General features: G+C 43.2%; 1 protein-coding gene and 1 long non-coding RNA gene across 4 annotated transcripts; one reads left to right on the plus strand and one right to left on the minus strand.

Moving 5' to 3' along the window:
- Window positions 1-80: 80 nt before the first annotated feature.
- On the plus strand, window positions 81-12,644 carry LOC104551706 (uncharacterized). 3 transcript variants are annotated; one of them, XM_062006700.1, is made up of 6 exons: window positions 122-241; window positions 6,453-6,500; window positions 8,949-9,085; window positions 10,245-10,346; window positions 11,453-11,564; window positions 12,092-12,644. In XM_062006700.1, the coding sequence occupies exons 3-6, from the start codon at window positions 8,955-8,957 to the stop codon at window positions 12,194-12,196; spliced, it is 450 nt and encodes a 149-aa protein (XP_061862684.1). In that variant the 5' UTR covers window positions 122-241; window positions 6,453-6,500; window positions 8,949-8,954; the 3' UTR covers window positions 12,197-12,644. The 3 variants fall into 3 exon arrangements, with proteins under 3 accessions (XP_061862693.1, XP_061862684.1, XP_061862676.1); XM_062006709.1 differs by lacking the exons at window positions 122-241; window positions 6,453-6,500 and adding an exon at window positions 81-111; XM_062006692.1 differs by lacking the exon at window positions 6,453-6,500.
- On the minus strand, window positions 1,701-12,730 carry LOC133626595 (uncharacterized). The gene is made up of 4 exons (XR_009819656.1): window positions 10,902-12,730; window positions 10,306-10,393; window positions 4,901-4,947; window positions 1,701-2,013 (listed from the first exon to the last, which is right to left on the minus strand). It is a non-coding gene; the product is annotated as an uncharacterized LOC133626595 (long non-coding RNA).
- Window positions 12,731-19,163: the final 6,433 nt, after the last annotated feature.

The following is a 19,163-nucleotide window of genomic DNA, read 5'->3' on the forward strand; positions in this document are numbered from 1 at the left end:
CCGACCCAGCGGGGGTGGCGGGTCTCCCCGGCGGGGCGGTGCGAGGCGGGGCGGTCGGCTCGGGGCGGGGCGCCGGGCGGAGAGTCGGGGCAGTCTGCGGGTGACGCCGCGGTGAGTGGCCGGCGCGGTGGCGCGGTGGGACCGGGGCGGGGCGGGGGGCGCGGGGACTCCCCCCTCTCCTGCTGCCCATCCGTGTGCCCGCAGGGTGGCCGTGGCTTCCAGCGCGAGGCGCCGAGCCGAGGTGAGCGGCAGGGTCCCGGCGGGCCTTTCCTTGAAGCGGGCGGGGAGCAGCGGGCGGGAAACTGGCCGGGATCTCCCGAGCAGACCGAGACCGCGGCCTCGCGCCCGGTCCTTACGAGGCATATCCCGGCCCCGTTCCCGGCGTGTTTCCACAGGCAGCCTGTCCCGGCGCACCTCCGCCGGGTCTGGCGCCGTGGCACTTACGGGCTCGGGGATCCACGTCGTTTCAAACACATTCCGGGTCTGCCGGTTGAAGGCAGCGGCGTGCCCGCGGGCCGGGGGCACGGCACGGGGCGGGAGGCGCCGAGCCGCGCCTCGGTAAGTCGAGGGACGTGTGTGCCCTCCCAAGTGATGCTGTGGGGACCTGTGTGCTTTGTACTCAACTGCTAGCTTCTAAGCAAATGAGGAGCGGAGTACGTGTACTTTCACTCTTAGCAAAGCAGGAAATAAGCCCTCAAAATAAGTCTAAGACGTATAGCAAAATGTGCCACGGAGAAACACGTTTAAGGGCTCCCGAAGAACTCGTTTTCCATATCGGTATACGTTTACAACAATGCTACCGATAACAGGAATGGTGTGCGCCAGCAAAGATGGATAAAGAAATTGTCTGGCAGTAAATACTCAATAGCGTTAAGTCAATTCACCAGGAGCAGTTATGGGAGTGTGGTGAGTTCTGTGCTTAAGCAGATTCCTAGGTGTTTAAATTGCAAAGTGAGTATTAGCCCGAGTCTTTTTCTCTAGGCTGTATCAGAAAGACGTATAGGTAACAAGAAGATGGAGTGGTCTCCATTATCATTTTCTCTCACAGGTTATTTTGAGTTGATGTATCGTGCATATATGATTTTTGGTTTTGATGGCATTTAATGCGTAGCAGTGGAACGGGAGTTAGGACTGAGTATGTTTGTTGAAGGTGCTTGGTCTCTTCAGATGCCAGAATGTTACTGCTGTAGAGACCCTGTCTCAGTGAAAAGAGAAATCTAAGAAAATTGTCTGCTTCACCTGCTCAGTAGGTGTCTGGTAGCTCTTTTTAAGGATTTTTGAATCAATAGGCTGTTGACCATAAGACCATTCAGAGAGGACTAAGAACAATTGAATGTAGGTGTCTTCTGTAGAGTGACAGACTGTTAGCCAAGGCAAAGAGCTGGTAGGAGTGGGATACTAACTGTGGGCTTGATCCTGCAGTTATGAACCCCTCCTAATACAGTACTGATCTGAAATGAAACTAGGAAGCCAAATACTGAAGCAAAATGTTATATGAGTAAGGGCTACAGATCTAGAAAAAGAAAATGGCTAAAGAATACATTGCGTTTGAAGAAGTATAGTGCTGTATCGGGACAAGATGACTCGTGTGTAAAACCATTTGCTCTTCACAGTTGGTTTTGTACATTTGATCTATTTAATAAGACACCGCATTTTTACTGCTAGTTATAGTGCCTGCAAGATGTGTGGAATATGCCTAACCAATGGTAACTTGATAATTTTATTATGTAAAAACACCACTAAAATATTGTAGTTGAACTAGATTTTAAGTTGTCGTTGCTTTGTGGCAGTGTTAGTAACACTGTCACTGTCAACATTTTACTGACCCAGGGAGCCTAAGGAAAAAGGAGAACAGACTGGCATTTTAATTCTTTATACTGATGTGCAGAATGAGAAAGACAGCATAAATGGTGAATTAAATTTGAGTTCTTAGACTTAGTACAGTGTACCTGCAAATCAACAGTCTCTCTTATCTCCCCAATCTGGACGCAATAGGTGGGATCTCAGAGGCACCTGTAGGAGAAAATCAGCAAAGGTTGTATAAGATGTTGAGCTTTCTCACCACAAGTCCACTAAAGTGACCCTGTTAAACAGGATGGGATGCTGGTGCGAGGTAGAAATACATGACAGCACGTGTGCCACGCTGCTAAGGGGGACCACGTGAGGGAAAAAGGCAGCCCATAGCTATCCCAAGTCTACCAGCTTTTTAAGAATAGGAACCATCATGTTTAAATTAACAATATCATGTGGCCCGCTGAAGCTAAGCATTTTCCTAAGTGTTTTTATAGATTATGACCTTGGTGATCAGCATCCTTCAGTCCCGAGTTTAATAGCAAGGCATGAATTCCATAATCTGCTTGCTGAGAGTGCCAGCAGGCTTGTTGCAGGTGCTTCACCCCTCAAATGATAGAACAAGGTCTCTTAAGTACATAAGTTTTGGGTTTTTTTTTTCCAATTTGATTGAACGGATGTTAATGTCAGGTTCAAGTAGTCCAATTTCACTACGTAACAATTAGTAATTCTGAGTATTGCATGAACTTTTCTGACTACAAATAAAACCTTTTCTATCTGCATCAGTTATTTTCAGAGCTTTCAAGAATAAAAAATATGAGATAGAAACTTCTAGAATAAACGTGAACAAAGAAATGTTTTCCATGGCCTTAATAGTTCATCCATGGATTATCGAACTATGTACATTGTCATACTTAGCTCCTACAACTTGGCCATGCAACTGAAGTAACAAATTTAAACAATCTCTTATTTACTATAAAAGAATCTTGACCTTTTGGTGAGACTGAGAAGTACAAAGGGCAGAAGATGTTTTGAAAAGGAAACGTAAATGTTAGAGCAGAAGCTTTGTGACTTAATCTAAACCTTAACTCTTTGTGAATAAGTAGAACAAAGGCAACATCCCTGAGCTATGTAGTGCTGTCCCAAAACAAAAATCTGAGTGCGGCAGAAAAAGAAAATATACTTTTAAATAGAGATGGTTAGTTTCAGTTTGGTATCAATATATTTTTCTCTTCAGTGTTCTTAGTTATTTCTGTAAATCTTCTTGGGAATTTAATGTTTTCCTTTTAATAAAAGCCCCCTCAATTCTCCTAAGTATTTAGAAGCTGTTGAAATAGGTTTATGATATCTGAAGTAATCAGTAGACTCTCTTCAAGGAAAATATTACTTTGTAGGCTTATCAAATCATGGCTTTTTAACGAAGACATTACTGTGCTATCTGCTTTTTAAGGGTGGAAACCTGTTGTTGTTCTCTACAGTCATATATTAAATGTCACAGTAAGGACTGGTGCTCTGTAAGTGCTCTAACAGACAACATGCAAATGCTGACGATGCATAAAAATCTTGACAGGTTCTCCAAGTTTTGACTCAAAATTTCAGTCAGGGCCCCTTAAACGTTTCCAGCAGAGACTGTAACAGAAAATACCTGTGCGAGCTCTTTACCTCAAAAGGTTTCCTCCATTTAAAGCCTGCTGTATGCATTTCTTTCACTACAGAGGCCGCAGGACTTGCTTAAGGAATACATTTTGTATTTTTAAATATAACCAAATGCTTCATTCCTATCCAGTTTTGAGGTAGGAGAGCCTGTGTTAAATTCCCAGTGAAGGTATGTTCTCATTCTGACTCTGTGAGCGTAAAAAGGTAAATGAAATAAAATGTAAGAAGCAGAGGGTGTATTTTTTAGATTTCCAGAAGTGTGCCTTTAATAGCTGTTTGAGGCAATATTAAGAAGTGTTTAGGTGTAAACAGTCTCCAAGGTCACTGATGTTAGGCTGACTGGGAACACAGTATGAGACAAAGAATTAATTTATCTTTGCTCCTTGACCTGATACTGATTTAAGAGTCAATCCAGCAACCTGGGTTAACTTACCTCCACTATTAAAAAATGAGTGACAATGACTTAATCTGTCATCTTTCTAAGAGAAACTGAGGCTTCTGACAGCTACCTTGTGATGCTTTGCCTTCAGTTGGGGTGGCTCAGGCCTGTGGGAGCCCAGGTTTCCCGACACAGGGGGAAAGGGCAGTGATGTCCTGTAGCCATGGCCGCAGTTCCCACTGCCTGTGTGCCGCTCGTGGCCTCTGACTTCCAAGGGAGGAGGGTCAACTGCTGCTAATCTGACAGGGGTCATAGGAGAATCAGGAACTTAAGGGAAACAAACCAAAAAACTGCCTGGGATTTTAAAGAGTATATTCTCCCTCCCTATGCCACCCGGGGTGTCCAGTATTATCATTTCTCTGAAACCTTAACTAGCTGTTAATCTTCGGTCATCTTATCAAAGACTTGTCCTTGTAAAATGGCATAGAGATTTGTATTTGCAACAGCAAGGATGATGTCATGTTTTGAAAGAGTTGGCTATGGACTGCAGGTATATATGCAAACAGCCAAGCCTCTATTTGGTTTTTATTTAAATTTAGTTTGCATGGGCAGCTGGTAGAATCTGAAACAGTTTGAGATATGCTTTGATACCTGAGGGGTAAAGGACGAGGGTCCTATCTGTCAATCCATATTTACGTACATAGGTACTCTGAATTTTGAGCCCAAACATGAGAATTGGGTTATACGGTAGTTGTTTTCTACTTACTTAACCAGCTTTAAAACATATTCAGTCATGTACTGTAATTATTAATAGCTTTAGAATGTCACGTCTGCGTAAAGTACATAAAATTTCATGTGTAAGACATAAACTGCACAGAAATGATACTATACGTAAGTCATAAAATGCGTAAAGATAACATCCAAACTGTAATTCATGCATTCAGTGCATTATATTGAAGTATAATTATGCTTGTCTTCTTATAAATGAATATCACAGCAAGTCTAATTGAACTGACCACAGGTAAATTTCACAACCTTTCGCTTTCCTCAACTCACCTGTCAGCATATACTCACTTGGTTTAGCAGGGTTCTTTTTCAAAAAGATTTTCTGTTGTCTTTTCCTAGGTAAAAAAAGACACAAGTATTAAAAATGACCACGCAAAGTAAAGATAGTGTCAACATACTCTTTCTACTAAAGATGCTTCATTAAATCATAATTGTGGTCATAAAAAACCATAATTTCAGTCACATAATTAGGCATTTAGAAGGCTGGTTTTTTATAAATTTGGACCTAGGTCTCTACTCAGCAAAACATTAAGTCTGTATTTAACTTGAAATACATCATTTATTCTGCTGAAGGCAGTTCACCATTGAAACTTAGCTTGCTTGATCAAAGCCTTAGAGAGGAGCATGAGCTTTTTTTATCTGGTTGCTAGTTTGGAAATTATCTCTGTCGTTGGCATGGGATCCTGCTGCTGCCTCCTTGGAGGCGTTGCGAGGGTTCAGTTGTGGTCACTTGTTCTCTAAATCACAATACATTACACATACACATCTATAGCCTCTTTTTTTTCCCTGTAAACCAAAATCAGTTTGCCTTTTCTTTCTGTATAAATGAGAGGAAGGAAAGCATGAGACGAGTGGTAGAAGATTAACACATCCTGCTTTGGAGAACCAGAAGGATCCGTGGAGTGTGATACAAGCTCTTTGTGCCCATCTCTGCATGGATCCAAACCTGAGAACAGGCCTCTATTAATGCAGCTTTTGTATGCATTTCTATATATACCTGTTTTAAAAACACATCAGTACATGGCCTAAATTTATTCCTTCCTTGCCAAGAAGGCAATCGTTAAGCTTTGCTTTGAAACTGAGACCCATCTTGTACATCTTTGGGACAGTAAGCTCTACCAGACTGCCTTTGCCTCAATGCTGTCTCTCCTGTAAAATACACTATAAATCCTCTTTTTGTTGGGTTGCTTTTATATTGAGACAAGCTGGTGGGCAAAGCTAGCATACCAGGCTGCAGCTGAGTTGTAGGGAGCATGGCTCAATAGCTATGACAGTTTCTTTTTTAGCCTGTGGGAGGAAGGTATTATCATGACAGGTGTGAGGTAGCATATGTTGCGCTTTGGGCATTGTATGGTTTGTTTACATGTCTGAGTTCTGTAGTACATCGACTTATTATAGGTCTTTTTCAGAACACAGTTTTCATCTCGCACAGATACAGACGTTTCCATTGTATGGCCCCCTGAGTGTGAAACTAGCATCTAGTCTAGAAATTAACAACAAAAAAAACCATAGAGAAAAAGAAAATACCTTTTTTTAGAATTTTTTTCCACAATGCAGAGTTGTAAAGGCTAAGAATAGTCCATATGCATGTGCAATAGACAGCTGATTTTGTTATTCTGAGTTTTAATACATTTTTCTCAATGCAGTACTTGTTTTACTAGAAACCTTTAGTGACTTTGTAAGTCGTAAAGTACACTTCCATTTGTTTGAATCTCCCTGTGGTACCCACAGGCTACAGGAATACATCACTATGTACTCAGATGTTTACTTTGTACATACAGTTGGGTTATTTAACTTCAAAAAGTCCAATGGTATGTGCTTTAACTGTTTGTCTACGCAGTGCACTGAGACTAACTGCATCCAGAGAACTGACGCTTTGAATGTCCAAGTGAGTACTTCAGCATCCCCGGGATCCTCCAAACCTTGCTCAGCCATTCCCCCTTTCTAGTTCATGGACCTTCAGGGCCCCTTGGAGCTCCTGACTGAGCTCTGCTGGAGTTCTCAAACCAGGAGCTGCCTTGGGTCATCCAGTCCATACTGCAATAGGCTACATGTTGCATCGGAGCTTGCACAAAAAATGGACAGGGATGCACGTGTGGGAATAGGATCAGCTGTTGAGCACCATTGCACCCAGTAAGCCACTGGTCTAGATGTTCCCCTGGGAAATGGAAGAGTCAGTTCAAGTAGCTGCTCTGGTGAACAGGGATTTTTTGAAAGTGATACAGCTTCACCATAGGGTATGTACGGAGTCTTAGCACCTGATTCAGAGACACACAACCTTTGGGGTGACTGGGTATCTGGAAATCTGGTATGGTGCTGGGATGCTCAAAGTCCCTCTGTGGACATTGCCCTTTTTTCCATTATTTTTATTTGGACTTGGGGGAGAGACATACAGCAATGCATAAAGAAAGTGTTTAAAACAACATAGGGCATCTCTTGAAGCAAATATAGCACCTGGAATTACTACCTTTCTCTCTCTTTAAAAACATGATATTATTTAATAGAGCCTTTTAACTCATCTGTAAAATATGTTCAGATTCTCCTTCTCTTTCATGTAAATCCATAAGTGCCCCTTGGAAGAAAGGACTGTGGTATTTCATCTCCAGAACAGGGTTGGGTCACAAAACTCCCTCATGGTGGTTGCAGTAACATTTAGCTCCTCTTTGTCACTGCTAAACTACAAAGCTCTGCAGAAATGCAGATTAAATTTAAAATTTTAATTTATAAACATATATATGAGTAAAGCAGAAATGCTACAAATAAAAGGAAAAAAAACCAAACAGAATATGAAACAATTTAGTATACAAGACCTTCTAGTATCCACTCAGCAGAAACTAATCCTAAGTGTGCTTTTCCCCCAGCCACAGTAAACATTGCAAGAGGAGACTTTGCTTCTGTAGAACTGAGTGTATTTTCATTTATTAAGTATCCCATTTCTGTGTGTTTGCTTATGCAATTATGTATACACATTAATTATTAATAATTTTGCTTTGTGGAAAATTTGAATTTCCCCTGAATACCGAAAAAAGATCAATGCTCCCTCGGGGCACAAAGGCCCCGACCTCATCCCAAGCGTAACATTTAAAGAAAGAGTTTACAGGATTGCAGAACTATGGCAAACCAAATCCCCACCAAGCAGCATAATGACAGATAGCTCTTGCTTGGTTTAGCTCTGTCTCTGAGAGTGTTTTACGTGAGTCATTTAACCTGCACAGAGCAGGCTTAAAAAGAGGAAGGAATCCAGCCAGGAGGAAATCTCCTTCATTACTGTCCAAGATTATTCCATCAACAAAGGGGGTCTGCACTTTAATGATGGAACTGGGAAGCAAAGAGCCAGCCAGAAACATGCCAGATAAAAACTGAGCATCTCCAGAAGACTGTCATTAAGTTCATCATCAGGCACCTTGCAGACAACAGGCAGAGCCTTCCACTGCAGCAAATGTCCAGGGGGCAGAAGGAGTGTTACCTGCCTAAGGGCGTGCCTGTAGTTTAAAATAATCCTGGTCCACAGCTCTGATGTCATTTCTCTTGATAAGCCAAATAAAACAACTGCAACAACTACAAAAACATCAGCTCCACTCTGAGCGATGCTGCTGGTGAACTGAACCTTTGTAGTACTCTCAGGGAAGTGTTAATCAAATATTGACATTAGTAGAGATGTACCACTTGTGCTGAAACCTGTTAAGTTTTGCCATTTATTTTGCTGAGAAGAGGATCACCTCCTAAGAGGTGCTTAGGTGCTACAGCCTGGCTACTGGTTGTGAATAACTTTCCCATTGTACAAGCAGGCAGCTCCACTAATTTTAGGAGTTCCTACTGTCCACTCTTCCACTTGGAAAATTATTAATCTGCTTAAATCTTTGTTATATTCCATTTTTATCATGAGCTGTTTATGATTTCCACGGTGGCTGTCTCGAGCTGAAGATGTATAAACTTGGACTTAAATTTAAGATGGGAAAACCTGTTCAAGTTCGTTTGCTGCCTGGGGATCTCCATCAGTTGGAGTGATGTAACGCCAGGCAGGTCATTGAAAGCAGCTCAGGAAAGCTTCTTGTACTAAGGGAAACTACTGAGAAACTATACTTATCTATGTGAGCTATATTTATCTAGATTTTCCAATTTCATTGGCTGTTTTGAGCCAATATGAAGCAGCAGCCATCTAAGTGCTGCATGTTTGAATTGCTGTACATCTGTTGAGTCACTGAAACTTTCCTATGACTACTCTTAAAATAGTTATCTTAGCAACGCGTTCTTGCTGGAGAAGTAAAAAGGGCAGCTTTAGTAGCACTTTAAATATTCCATATAAACTGAAAGGATCTTTCATGACTCGTTGCAGAGTGAGATGTCTCAAATGAGGAGAATCCCCAGGCACCTTGTCTTCTCCAGCTACCCCAATGGAGTACCAGAAGAGGAAACCTACAGTAACTTCCAAACGATTCCAGACACCACAGAGCAAATGGAGTTTAATATCAGGTATCACGCTGCATTAATAACCCCTTCTGTCCTCCACGTCCTACCCTTGCCAAATACAAACCGCTAGACTTTCCAGAAGGCTTTGCTAAGCCAAATAATCATAGTGGATACTGTTGGAAATGGAATAGATGCAAGTGTAGATAACCTGTAGTGCTTAACACTGACTACGCAAGATTATGCTGCATTAAATGTCTGTAAGTTTTTATCCTGCACAGGGACACAGATGTGGCTCTTCATTAGAAACCCACCTGTTAGGGCAAGCAGCTGAGGAAGCCATTTTTACATAATTCTCTAGGCGCCTCTCACAACAAACTGGTTGTGCTGCTTTGAGTTTTCCTTAATCCTATACATAAATTTTTATCAGTTTGAGAGTCGGGGGCTGCCTTTCCCCCATCTGTGGAAATTCCTTTCTGTGGGTTTTTTTGTTATTGGACTGACCAAGCCAAGCCCAAGTTTTTTTAAGCAGATCTCTAGAATTAATCTCTTAAGCCCATGTACTGTTCATCAGATTTCATAAACAGATCTCAGCAGAAATGCAAGTTAAAATAAAAATGTATAGTCAGATTATTTTTCTACCAAAAAAAAAAAGAGAAAGTGGAAAAAAAAAGGGGTGTCTAAGAGAAGCTAATTTAATGGGAAATTTTCGTAAGGAAAGCGTAACCATTTTTTTGCATCAACATGTGCCACAGATGCTGTAGTTCAAGGTTCTGCCTGCCCCAGGACCTTTCTAAGAGCTTTTAGGTTTTAGTCAGTTCATGCCCTGGCACCACCCACTATCTGGAAGCACATCATAGATGTGAAGCTTGTTCCAATGTTTGGATTTTGGGGAAAAAAACCCAAACCCAATCAAACCAGAATTGAATTGTCAAGTATAAAATAAATAAGAAACCTAAAAAAACAAGATGGTTTTTCAAAAGTGACAAATACGCAATTTTTAATGAAAACATCAGAGCAGTTCTGCATGCATATAAATACCGGCACAGATGTGCATTCAATAAAACCATAAATAATAGGAAAAAACCCTCTCAACCTTTTGCTTTTACATGGTTAGCTTAGGTCAGCCGTTAGGGGAATAACTGTGCCTGACATTTGCAGTGCTGCTTAGGGAATTGCTGTTGCAGTGTTTTGCTCTGACATGCACATCCTAAACATCTTATAGCTCAGCTGCCCAGGTTGGCCATCAGCTGGCCCTGATTGGGGATGAATTTAACAGGACGTACCACAGGAAGTTTGAAGACACGCTGCTTCACCTGGCACACGGGTAAGTTACCTCACTGCCACCATCAGTCTTCAGATCCTTTTAAAAACCTGGCAGGTGGATAAATGGTAATGGTTTGTTAGACAAACAATAACATTTCTATGCACAAAGTAAAAAATTTTATTGCTGTTACTGCTGCTTCATACAGAACCTAAAAAACCCCGAAAACGTACTGCAGCTTGTGTTACAAGGAAGAGCTTTATCGTGCAAATAGTTTTCACAGACTACAGCCATTTACAGTCAAAAGACTTACATAGTTTCTTGGTATTTAAAATTTCACAGTAGTAGTTTGCTAGATTAGACAGTGTTTAAGCACAAGTAAGCAATGAGAGGTCTGCAGCCTTGTGTGATGCTTCAGGAATTAATATGTTACTACCTGTCCAATAACCTATCCATGCACATAGAAGAAAATGTGGCTAGACTAGGCTCAATTGCCTCAGTTTATGTGCTGTGAGCTGACAGGCATGGTGTGGATAGTTATTAACTCCAGATGAACTGACAAACAGTAATGTCCTAACCCAAGATCCAGCATCTGTGCCTGAACCCCCAAGTACTCACATGCAGTTCTGCCTCTTCTTTTCCTTGCTTCAGGATGGTCACTGACTGCAGACTTACAGAGAATGTAATTCAGTTACAGCTGTGTTGCTCGATGTAGTGTATAGTCCTGTATCTTCTACCTCAGGAAAGCTGGATTCACGCTGCAGAGACCCTGTGGGATTCCTGTCAGTCCTGAACTCCTGCTGCCCTGAACTCTCATTTATTAGAGGGCAGCAGCTCTCCTTGGGTTGTGCTGTTCTCAGTTTGAAAGAAGAGCAAAGGCACAAGGTTCCTGTTCAGGAGCTCTGCTGGACGTTTCCTTGTGTGATGTTTGTGTTTAATTAATTATGAAACCCAATTGCCTTTAGCTTTCAAAGCCCTACCAAGTTGCCAGGTCTTCTTTCTAAGTATTTAGAGACATACACATGTACACGTAGACTTTCAGGAAGAAACATATTGCAGTTTTGAGTTTCTTTTTGAGGTTTTCTAAACCGTGGTATTTCATTTGCCAATTTTTAGATTTTTTTCTTTTTTCTCTTTTTTTTTGTTGTTGTTGTTGTTTAAATCATCAGGGTTGCTCTCAGTGTTTTCCAGACATGGAATATTATTAAAAGTGTTATAAGAAGCTTTGGAAATATTTTGAACAATAACTGGACAAAGAAGATCATTGGTTATGGAAGCTGGGTATGCTCTCCCTTTTCTCTCACCTTTTTGTTGACAAGTAGGTAACAGCGACACCTCACTCCCATGTAAGTGACAATGAGTAAAGCACATAATGCGGCCCTCACTTTGGGTTTATTCCTTAAGTTGGCTGGTGTCCTCCCGTTGCCCCATTTTTTCTTTTTTGGCTGAAATTCCTCACTTACTTACAGATAGAGTATGGCAAATGTCTGCACCCAGCAGCCCAAGTCCTACGCAACTCCTGGGGCCTGCATGTGGAGGGAAGGCATCTCCCACTAAGACGCTGTCAGGGCCTAGTCCAGGGGAGATAAGCAGACCCCCTGCTTAGCCCAGAGAAGAGAGAGGGGTCCTTTAGAAGCTAGAGGCAACCCATCAGCAAAACCACACCCCTGATGGTGCCTTTCCCCAGGAGAGCCGGGTTCTGCTCTCCATTTCCCAGTGGCCTCACACGCAGGTGTTCCTGGTAGCTTTTCCACACCATCTTTTTGCTGCTTGTTATTTCTAATGACAGTTTCCTTCTCTTCCCACAGATTTGCAGGCTCCCTTTCAGGTGTGTCTGCCAGAAGCTGGTGCCAGCAGCCTTGCTGGTTGTTGCCTTTTGGTGGGCCATGAATTATGGACCACAGTGGAATTAACGTGGAGAATTACAATGGGAGGTCATTGCTGGACTATGACCAATATCATTAACACCCAGGTGGTGGCAGTTGGTTTGATTTTCAAATTTACACTGATAAAAATCTCTTTTATATTTAAAACCTAGGCTAGTGCTGGGTCACTACTGTTTCATACCTTTTTTAAAAAAGAAAAATGTTTAAAATAAGGAGGTTGTTGCTGGATAACTGCCTGACTCGCTACCTTGGAAACGTGACTTCAGGTGACTAGAAAGTCTGTCTTTTTTTGTGTTTGTTTTAATGCAAGATAAAAGTGTCTACTTCATGTAAACGAGTTTCTTTAAGGGATTCTGGATGTGGGGAAGACTGAAGGCATGCTGGACATCCTTTAAATTTTAACACTGTAAAAGCAATAGTAAAGATTAAAACCATGATACTTTTTTTAAAAAAATAAATTGTTGTTTTAACTGTTTCACAGTGTTACACACTTTATTTTGCAAGATTATGCCATCACACATTGATAACAAAATGTATGAGACAAGCTACTGTCATCTGAGTCTAGCACTGGGCCACCAAGATCATAGAATCCTAGAATGGTAGGGGTTGGAAGGGACCTTTAGAGATCATCTAGTCCAACCCCCCTGCAGAAGCAGGGTCACGTAGATCAGGTCACATAGGAACATGTCCAGGTGCGTCTTGAAGACCTCCAAGGAAGGAGACTCCACAACCCCTCTGGGCAGCCTGTGCCACTGCTCCCTCACCTGAACAGTGAAATAGATTTTTCTTATATTTAAGTGGAACTTTTGTGTTCCAGTTTCATCCCATTACCCCTTGTCCTGTTGCTAGATACCATTGAAAAAAGGGATGTCCCAACCTCCTGACACCCACCCTTTAGATATTTGTAAATGTTACTAAGATCTCCCCTCAGACTCCTCCAGACTAAACAGCCTCAGTTCTCACACCCTTTCCTCGTATGAAAGATGTTCCAGTCCCCTGATCTTCTTGGTGTCCCTGCGGTGGACTCTCCAGAAGTTCTCTGTCCCTCTTGTGCTGGGGAGCCCAGAACTGGACACAGGACTCCAGATGAGGCCTCACCAGGGCAGAGTAGAGGGGAAGAAGAACCTCCCTTGACCTGCTGGCCACACTCTTCTTGATGCATCCCAGAATGCCATTGGCCTTCTTGGCCACAAGGGCACATTGCTGGCTCATGGTTAGTTTATTATCAATCAGGACTCCCAGGTCTCTCTCTCCAGAGCTGCTCTCCAGCAGTTCGACCCCCAGCCTGTACTGGTACACGGGGTTGTTCCTTCCCAGGTGCAGGACTCTGCACTTGTCCTTGTTGAACCTCATGAGGTTCCTCTCTGCCCAACTCTCAAGCCCACTGAGATCCCGCTGAATGGCAGCACAGCCTTCTGGGTAATCAGCCAGTCCTCCCAGTTTGGTGTCATCAGGGAACTTGCTGAGGGAACTCTGTCCCCTCATCCAGGTCTTTGAAGATGTTGAACAAGACTGGCCCCAGAACCGATCCTTGTGGAACTCCACTGGCCATAGGCCTCCAACTTGATTCTGTGCCACTGATCACCACCCTCTGGGCTCTGTCATTCAGCCAGCTCTCGATCCACCTCACTTTCCACTCATCCAAGCCACACTGCCTGAGCTTTCTGATGAGGATGTTTTGGGAGACAGTGTCAAAAGTCTTGCTGAAGTCAAGGTAGATGACATACACTGCTCTCCTCTCATCTACCCAGCCAGCTATGCACTCATAGAAGGCTCTCAGGTTGGTCAAGCAGGATTTACCCTTGGTGGATCCATGTTGACTCCTCCTGGTAACCATCTTATCCTTCACATGTTCAGTGATAACATTCAGGACGAGTTGTTCCATCACCTTTCCAGGGATGGAGGTGAGGCTGTGCAGCCTGCAGTTTCCTGGGTCGTCCTTTTTGAAGACTGGCGTGACATTGACCTTTCTCCAGTCCTCAGACACCTCACCTGTCCTCCATGAATGTTCAAAAATGATGGAGAGCAGCTTAGCAACCACATCAGCCAGCTCCCTCAGCACTCTAGGATGCATCCCATCAGGACCCATTGACTTATGAGCCTTAAGCCAACAAGTCTTTAACCTCTTCCTCTTCCAGCCAGGGCAAGATGATCAGGGGACTGGAGTATCCTTCTTAAGAGGAAAGGCTGCAGGAACTGGGGCTGTTTAGTCTGGAGGAGGCTGCAGGGGGATTTCATTAATATTTAGAAATATCTAAATGGTGGATGACTCGAGGTTGGGGCATCATTTTTTACTGTTGTATCCAGTGACAGGACAAGGGGTAGTGGGAAGAAGCTGGAACAAAAAAAGTTCCGTTTAAACATAAGGAAAAACTATATCCCTGTTCAGGTGTGGGAGCCCTGGCACAGGCTGCCCAGGGAGGGTGTGGAGTCTCCTTCTCTGGAGGTTGAGTCCCCTGGACATGTTCCTGTGTGACCTGATCTAGGTGACCCTGCTTCTGCAGAGGGCTTGTACTAGATGATCTCTAAAGGTCCCTTCCAACCCCTGCCATTCTATGATTCTATGACTACAGGACAGGCTTTATTTGATCTTTTATGTAGTAATATTAGCATATGAAATTATAGTTTACTGGAAGAGCAGTGGTTGGGGTGAGCTAGAAAACAACTTGTTTAGGTTGGTACTTGAGGGCCACTCAAGCCAAGCTATTACCTTTTCCAGATTTTTTTCAGAAATGCACTACTAGATTTTATATTCTTCTGCCTCTTTCAAAGTAAAACATTGAGTTGCCCAGAAAACAAAGCCCAGGAATTTGACTGAGTTTGGAAAAGTTAGTTGGTGTTTTTTTTTTTTGATGACACTTCTTTTTGGAAGGCACGTGCTTAGGGGGAAGTAGATGACTAAGGGAAACCTGAGCACAGCTTACAAGATGGAGGTGGTGTAGGCGCCACCCTGTGTACCCCACAGGCAGGTCTGAGGACACGAAGGGGTTTCTTCTGTCTCCACAACAGGTCTCAACCAATACCAAGTCAATCTGTGCATCTCTGTGCGTGTTCCCTGCCCTTTGCTGTTGAAGCCACTTTTCACTGTGCAGTTACAGACTCTCTCTCAGTAAGAGAAAACGAAAGTGCATCTCTGTGGTTCAGGTATTCCCCTCAGCAGAGGGGATACCTGCCCTGCCTCTGCTAGACACTGCTACAGTTCCCTCCCTTTTCAAACAGGAAACTACAACACCTAACAGCCTAGTGAGTTAAGCACTCATCAGAGAGGCTGGAGTTTCAGATTCCAGTCCCTGCTTTAAATCGCTCAAGAGCCACTTCAGAGAAGATCAATGCCAAATCCAGCTAAGTTTAAGTAGGCTGAGGAATGTGTTTCCTCTCTCTCGTGAATGGTGCCCAGATCCCATTATGATCCTAATTGCCCATCTCAAAAAATCTCTCAGTGAAAGAAAAAAAAAGTTTCAGTTGGAATATTTCATTCAACCGTATCATGTTAATGGATTTTGACATCTCTTTCATTGACATGCACTTGAAATGCAGAGCGCAGAAAAGGTACACAAGGAAGGTAAGACTTATGAGGGTCATGGCTCCAGCATACCCAAAAGTTCAATGGCAGCAGCAGGTCTAGTGTCAACCTTATTCAAAATACCCTCCAGCTGATTTGCTCATCAGCAGCAGGCAGTGTTTTTGTTTGTTTTCTAGAAAAGCACAAGTAGGGCATCTGAAACATCTCTAGTCTCACTAGGGCCAGAAGCTGGCTGGCTGAATTGCCCATATTACCAAAATCAGACAAAAGTTTTATCAGTAAATTGACTGCTCTGTTTAACTCCTTAACACTGAAGTTACTATTTAGTGAAAGGTAAAAATTCCCATTAAGATGGTCTAATACATAATCTATGCACGTGGAATAGAAGGAGCAGCTGCCAAAAATTTGATTCTTCCTGGCTGAATCACTTTTAACACTACAAAACAATGCCAGTTATTTCTAGAGAAATAATCTTCACGCACAGGGGAGCAATGATAAGCAGGAGACGCGCAGCCCGACAGCTGCGTGGGATGAGACAGCTTTTTCACACCCTTACAATCAGTAACATCACATTTTGAAACACAAGAGGGGGGAAGTTCAGCATCGACAGAGCAAAACAGTGTCTTGAGGAACCTAAAATGCAATCGCACCAACACGGCGAGTGAATGGAATCCATAACCAGAACTGGCGCCAGCTGGAGCAGCGTTACCTGGTCCCCTCTCACCCACCCACAGAGCCACGCAAAAAGCCTCTTAGTTAAAGCTCTGCAATCTCACTTGGGAGATCCACACAATTTTGGGGTGTTTTTTGACTGCACACTTCCTCATCTGACATAGTTTCAGGACTTGGTATTTTTTTTTCCCCACATCCTGTTTCTGCTTGTTCCTAGGTAAAGGAACTGTGCCGACTTTGCAAGTCATACGTGTTCAGAAGCAGAAGGGATGGATGAGTAAGCACAGAGAAGAAAGGCAGATAACAAGTACTAACATCCAGGATTCTTAAGTTACTCCGCACACCGCTCTCCACCTGGCCACACACCAGTTTTACAGCATGGGATACCACTCTGCCGATTTGCAGCCGTACACCAGTGTGACATCGTGCTGCCAGGCACTACACAATAGCAAGCCATGAAATGCTCTCAATACAGAGCTATGAAGGCCTCCATCACACTCGTTTAGATGACAGAAACTAAAACATCAACACAAGAGCACCAAAGCGCTTGGTTCTGAAGACATGAGGCTCACTAAGGAGCTGCAGTGACACACAGCTTGCCACATCAGCTCAGGCTCAAGTGCCACGCAGGAGAAAAGCAAACATCTGCATGATGGCTACAGTTCTTTCTTGCCACTAATGAAACAGGACCCACAGGAGTGGGATACAGACACCAATACTTCAGTGCTGCAGCCGATGAAAATGCAGACATTACCTAGTAAGTCTGCATTTGCAGATTTTTAGCATGTTCCTCCCAAAGAGCTCTCATTCCAGGCAAAATGTGCAACCAAGTGATATAAGAAACTATAAATACTAGTGCCGAGAACAATACAAATAGAAAACAGGTCTCCAAAATTTCCACCCAAAAAAAGTTTAATATCTTTTATTTAAAAGTCCAGAAACTAAAGCACTTCACTACACCCAAAATTATTGCCACCAACATGCCATGTTCGGTTCCAACTATCGTAAATGCTGGTGTCAGTCACTAAGATTGTGTGGTCACACAAGATGCAGCCAGAAACTTCCAACACACAATTCAGCATTTAGTAATACGAATGGGATTTATTTGGGATATTCACTTAGTGATGACTTTGGTAGGCTGGAGCCTTCACTGAAATAATTTTCCTTCCAGCAATCCAAACCCTTAACTGGTAGACTCCAGTAGTGCAATAGCTGACAAATTCTTCTGTATTTTCCCAATAGTTAATGTTTACACATGACAAAAGTGGAATTTGTACTGAAAAGGTAGGCTCAGCTGCCAATTTCACTTCACAAAAGAACTGAACATGCTCCAGTAAGCACCTGTAATTGAGGCTGGTACTTTAAAAATCACTTTTCCTTTCAGAAATGTGCTATTATGAAATTATCATCACACTGCAATAGGAGTTCATTCTGCATTTCATACATTATTGAAGATGTGCATTAAGTCATGTACCCTGCTTTTTTATATCTATATCTATATCTATATCTATATCTATATATATATCTGTTCAACATACCATTCAAATACCAAAAATGAACAAAGTCTCCAGTTCAAGTTTCTGATCACACTGTAAGATGCACCACACAATCTTTCTCTGCTTCTTGGTATGCGATCCCCTAGCAGACACTGTCCTCTCCTAGTTCTTAAAGCTTTCAGTAGCCCTTGCAGACAAAGGGCAAACAAAGCAAGTGTACATCCATGCATCCCGCAGGGTTCTTCTGCAGGCAGCACAATATTGTAACACAACTGGGATTGTTTTAATAAGCCAGGGGTGGGTCACAGAATCCAAACCCAAGGATTTGGTGCTAAAGCTGTTCTAAGGGCCACCTTGAGGAGTGCAGGCGATGTGGGAAGGTGCTGGAAGCAGCGGGTGCTTCCCCTGAAGCCAGCCAGCCCAAGGACCCAGCACCAGCTGTCACCCAGCCACCTGCAGCCAGTGCTGGCAAGGGAAGTGGGAAGCGCTTTCCAGGAGGGGTCAGGACAACCCACTCCTCTCCAGCTCATCTCCCACTTTTGCCAACACAATCAAAAAATCAGACACAATCAAAATCCTCCTCCCATGCCCTGTCTTACCACAGGGTTCACCTTATCCCAAAGGTACCTCTGAAAAGATCTTTCCACATTTCCAGTGCTGCTGTTTTCTGCTCCATCAAGAAAAGTCACCCAAAGGACCAATTCAGTCTGCACTGACCCAAGAGGCCACATCAAGGATGACAAAAGCCTTGTACCAGGGCGGGGGAGAATTTCAGTGAGCTGCTTCATTCAGTGAAACATTTCTTCTCCCTTTGGTAAATTTAGCACAACCAACCGTATGGATGATGGGACAGAAAATGATTCCCATCCACATATGGGCTATAGGCCAGTAATGATGCACCCCACAGCATTAAAATACCAAGACAAACTGTATAGTTTATTTACACTTTAAGAAAATCCTCTTCCTAACAACATCTTGTGCCTTAGCCAGCCGCTACCTGGCAATTTGGACACAAAATAAAGGAATTTGACAGAGGAACATCCCACAAGTTAGCTGAGTCTGGGAGCAGCCTGACGAGGTACCAACAGCCGTACCAATCGGACAGCTGCTCCAAAGGTGTAGCCGAGCCCAGCACACAGTCCTCTCAGCAGCCCAGTGCCAACAGCTCACTTCTAATGCCCACATCCGTGCAGATGGTCCCTCCTGCAGCAAGCAGCCAAAGCTACTGACTTGAACTCAAATCCACACCCCCAAAAGACTTCAAAAAGGAAAAAAAGGAAGAGAGGGAACGTTGCTTGGATGG

Source organism: Colius striatus, chromosome 1 (genome assembly GCF_028858725.1).
Source record: "Colius striatus isolate bColStr4 chromosome 1, bColStr4.1.hap1, whole genome shotgun sequence".
In the NCBI taxonomy this organism is placed as follows: domain Eukaryota; kingdom Metazoa; phylum Chordata; class Aves; order Coliiformes; family Coliidae; genus Colius; species Colius striatus.

What these genes read in the sequence shown, in the direction of transcription:
- LOC104551706 (XM_062006709.1), top strand. Translation starts at nt 8,955, where the DNA reads ATGTCTCAAATGAGGAGAATCCCCAGGCACCTTGTCTTCTCCAGCTAC. An exon ending in CAAATGGAGTTTAATATCAG is followed by an intron (nt 9,086 to 10,244) that starts GTATCACGCTGC and finishes AACATCTTATAG; the next exon opens with CTCAGCTGCCCAGGTTGGCC. An exon ending in TCATTGGTTATGGAAGCTGG is followed by an intron (nt 11,565 to 12,091) that starts GTATGCTCTCCC and finishes CTCTTCCCACAG; the next exon opens with ATTTGCAGGCTCCCTTTCAG.